Source organism: Grammomys surdaster, unplaced genomic scaffold (genome assembly GCF_004785775.1).
Source record: "Grammomys surdaster isolate TR1022 unplaced genomic scaffold, NIH_TR_1.0 315310, whole genome shotgun sequence".
Taxonomy (NCBI): Eukaryota; Metazoa; Chordata; class Mammalia; order Rodentia; family Muridae; genus Grammomys; species Grammomys surdaster.
In genome coordinates, this window is record NW_021626563.1 from 1 (window position 1) to 3,779 (window position 3,779).

The window sequence follows — 3,779 nt, forward strand, 5'->3', positions numbered from 1 at the left end:
CTCTCTCTCTCTCTCTCTCTCTCTCTCTCTCTCTCTCTCTCTCTCTCAGTGTGTGTGTGTGTGTGTATGTTACTCACAGGTGACAATAGTTATGGTGTACCACATTTTGCCCATAAAGGTCAGAGCACAGTCTCAGCTGTTACATGTCATGATATCCCTTGTTTGCATTTGTCTACACCAGCTTAGCTGGCCTATCACCTCCGAGGAGTCTTCTGTCTTTGTTTTCTACACTGCCATAGGAACACTGGCATTTCTGACACTAATTGCCACCATCAGCTTTGTAAGGACTCAGAGGATTTAAACTTGGAACCTCACAATTGCACAGGAAATATTTTTATCATCTGGCCCCTTCCATAAATTCATGTGTTCTTGTTAGATTTCTTTTTCTCAACTCAACTCAATCCATGATCATCTGGACAGAGGAAGTTCAGCTGAAAAAATTTCCTCTATCAGATTGGTCCATAGGCAAATTTGGGCGTTTTTTCTGAGAAATGACTGATGCAGAAGAGCCCACCTCACTGTATGCAGTGCTACCCATGAGCAAGTGTTCTGGGTTGTATAAGAGGGCAAATTTAGGAAACCACAGGTAACAAGCCAGTAATCTTATTGCTCCTTTGCCTCTGATTAATTTCTGGCCTCCAGGTTCATGCCTGAGTGCATAATTTCCTCAAGATAGGACATAAGATGTGAGCTGAAATAAACCTTCTCTTCCCCAAGGAACTTTTGGTAATCACATTTATCACAACAATAAGAAAGCAACTGGCAAACCAAGCATAAGTGTTTTTCTCAATGACAGAAGCAATGGATAGAGTTTTGCTATCATATAACATGCTCAACAAACATAAAATTCACTTAAATGGATACCAGATCTCAATAGGCAGTGACTGAGGTAGCATTCTAGGGGCTGGTGTTCTTGAGGGCACTTACCTTGTAGATCCCCTCAGAAGTGTCAGAAATGAGGTCAGGCAGCAGGACCACTCCACTCTGCATAATGGCTCCATGAAAGAGTCCTTGGGACATTGGAGACACAACATGGGATGACACACTTGTGCCTCCTGCTGAGACGCCAAATATAGTGACCCTGTCACGGTTGCCTCCAAAGTAAGCGATATTTTTCTGCACCCAGTGTAGGGCAGCCACTTGGTCCAGGTATCCCCAGTTGCCTCTGGCATGCTGGTCTCCAGTGCTGAGAAGTAGCAGGAAGAAGAATTGCATGGCTGCCCATGTACTACTTAGTCCCCATTACCCAGCCCAGTGCCAGGCTTACCTGAAGAAGCCAAGGATACCCAAGCGATACTGGATGGAGACAACTACTATTTCCTCAGTAGCTGCCAGTGTGGATCCATCATTCACAGAAGCCCATCCTACAGTCAGTCCACCACCGTGGATCCACACCATCACCTGGAGACAGCAACTCAGATGCCAGGAGGCCCACACACAACCCAAGCTCATCAAGACTCCCCACCAGGTTATCAACTACTTTGTTCTGTGTAAGTCGACCTACAAACAGATCTTCTCAGGATCTCAGGAAGTTAGCCACAGAAGAGGTGCTTTAGGCCTGTGAGCATGTTTCCATTCCTTCTTCCCCAACAGAAAATCTCAGCATCGATTAGACTCCAGATCTAAATTAAAGTCATTGTTATTCTCAGACCCATCTAAGTAGAAAAACAATGGAGTGTCTTCCTAGGTGACTTTCCTGATTGCTAATCAGAAAGGACTTGAAATCCCACTGGCAGGGATATCTTGTTGCTTGAAATTTGGATAATGTCAATAGTCGGTCATTGTGCATCATCCTGAGTTGGTGTGCCAAACTGATAGAATTCCTGATTTAATCTAATACCTAGACCATCTTACCTCCCAGAGCCCCAGAACTCTGAATCACACACACACACACACACACACACACACACACACACACACGTTTAAGCAGCTTACCATGTGCTGACATGCCCTTCTTGATCTCAATAAGGTAAGACTACTAATCAGGATCTAAACTACAGTGAAGCTCAGAATTATTTTGTTCCTTCCTATCTGCCACAGAAATAAATGACATGTTCCCAATGGCCATAGCCTGACACTCACAGGCAGGTTAGAGCCCTCATGGGCATGGGCTGGTGTGTAGATGTTGAGATACAGACAGTCCTCAGACATAGGGATGGGACTCAAGGTCAGCTTCATCTCTTTCATTTCCTCTGAATTCATCATATCAGTCTGCAGACACCTAGTAAAAATGGAATGCAGGAATTCCAATGTATGTGGTGGTCAAATCTATTTCTTAGTCTGAATTTTCTCTTAGGCACTCATAGCTGCTGCTTTCCATGATAGCTTGCTAACATCATTCTTCTCTAAGGTCCCTACCCCAGTACAGGCCACCAGTCCTGTGCAAATGGAAATAGAGACAAATTTTTTCATGGAGGCCTCGCCATACATAGCTATATTCTGGGGACTACTTTGTGGAGACTTATAACAGCTTCACTGAAAATTATACACTTTCTGTTTCAACATTCAATCCTTATATATATAAAATCTAAATCTGGGTGTGGTGGTTAGATTTGATTGTTGACTTGACATACTCTAGTCACCTGGGAAAAGAATCTTACTAAGAGATTGTCTTGATCCTGTTGGGAGATCAGCATGCCAGTGGAAAGTTATGTTGATAATGTTCTTTGCAATAGGAATACCTGACCATGGTAGGAGGCACCATTCCCTAGGAAGGGTCTGTTCAGTTGTATAAGAATGGGGAAGGTAAGTGAAGGTTAGTAGGCATGCCTGTGAACTTTAAACTCTATTCCTCATTATGGAGGTGATACAATCAGGTTTCTTAAAAGTTCTGCCTCTGTGAGTTCCCACCTAAGTTTGATTATATGTTTGAACTGTCAGCTATAATAAAATATATCTTCAATAATTCACTCTAAGGATATGTTATCACAGCAACAGAAACAAAACAGAGATACTTGGGTCAAGGGATACTGTCCCCACATAGCAACTATAGGAATAAATGGACAATACCATTTTATAGGATAGTAAGGCGTTCTTCAGTTAGCTTCAAAGTGCCAATAAGGTACCTCCTTGTTCCACATAGTCTCCAGTTGGAAGCATGTGTATTTTTCCTTAGTGAATGATACAGGTACAGTGAATGATCACAGGGACAGTGAAGAATGGGCACAGTCTCTGCTCCTTACTGCAGTATCTTCAACTAACTCCCTACAGGTAACAAGCTCTGATCCAGCAGGCTTGCAGCATTTCTCTACTATAATCCTTAGTACATTTGTCAGAACCATGCAAAGGAGATGCCCCTCAGCACAGGCAGAAAGTTACTATAAAGCTAAGGTGGAGGAAGTACTTCACTTTGGCCTAGATCACAGGCTTAAAGTCCCCTAGATCTCAGAACTTACATGGCCGGCTCTGAGGTTGCATCCCTTATACCACTCCATGGCTCAGGGTCCTCAGGAGGTGCAAAGCGCAGTGGTCCTACAGGAGGCTTGGCAAAGGGAATTCCCAGGAAGGTGTGGACACCAGCTTTAGTGTCCCTCATGTGGACAAAGCTGCCTCTCACCTGGCCTGTGTGTGTGTTCCTGATGGGACTGGCTGAGTCCTGGCCTGTAAGTAGAGAGATGTCATTAGCTGTCACCACAATTGGGAATTTCTCCCTTGTCATCACCATGATACATGGAGGAGGTAAGCTGGGTGGTCTCAGTTCTGGAGCAGGTTGTGGAAATGAAGCTACTGGATCACCTAGGGACAGACACCTTGTCCACTTACCTTCTTGCAAACTGACA

The 3,779-nt window shown here is 44.1% G+C and overlaps 1 protein-coding gene across 1 annotated transcript; it reads right to left on the minus strand.

The window, feature by feature from the left end:
• Positions 1-897: 897 nt before the first annotated feature.
• Positions 898-3,681, minus strand: LOC114616303 (pyrethroid hydrolase Ces2a-like). Its single transcript, XM_028761789.1, has 4 exons — positions 3,396-3,681; positions 2,083-2,221; positions 1,268-1,401; positions 898-1,186 (listed from the first exon to the last, which is right to left on the minus strand). The coding sequence occupies exons 1-4, from the start codon at positions 3,662-3,664 to the stop codon at positions 898-900; spliced, it is 831 nt and encodes a 276-aa protein (XP_028617622.1). The 5' UTR covers positions 3,665-3,681.
• Positions 3,682-3,779: the final 98 nt, after the last annotated feature.

What these genes read in the sequence shown, in the direction of transcription:
- LOC114616303 (XM_028761789.1), bottom strand. Translation starts at nt 3,664, where the DNA reads ATGGTGATGACAAGGGAGAAATTCCCAATTGTGGTGACAGCTAATGAC. An exon ending in ATGAGGGCTCTAACCTGCCT is followed by an intron (nt 1,402 to 2,082) that starts GTGAGTGTCAGG and finishes TGCTGTCTCCAG; the next exon opens with GTGATGGTGTGGATCCACGG. An exon ending in GGTATCCTTGGCTTCTTCAG is followed by an intron (nt 1,187 to 1,267) that starts GTAAGCCTGGCA and finishes GCTACTTCTCAG; the next exon opens with CACTGGAGACCAGCATGCCA.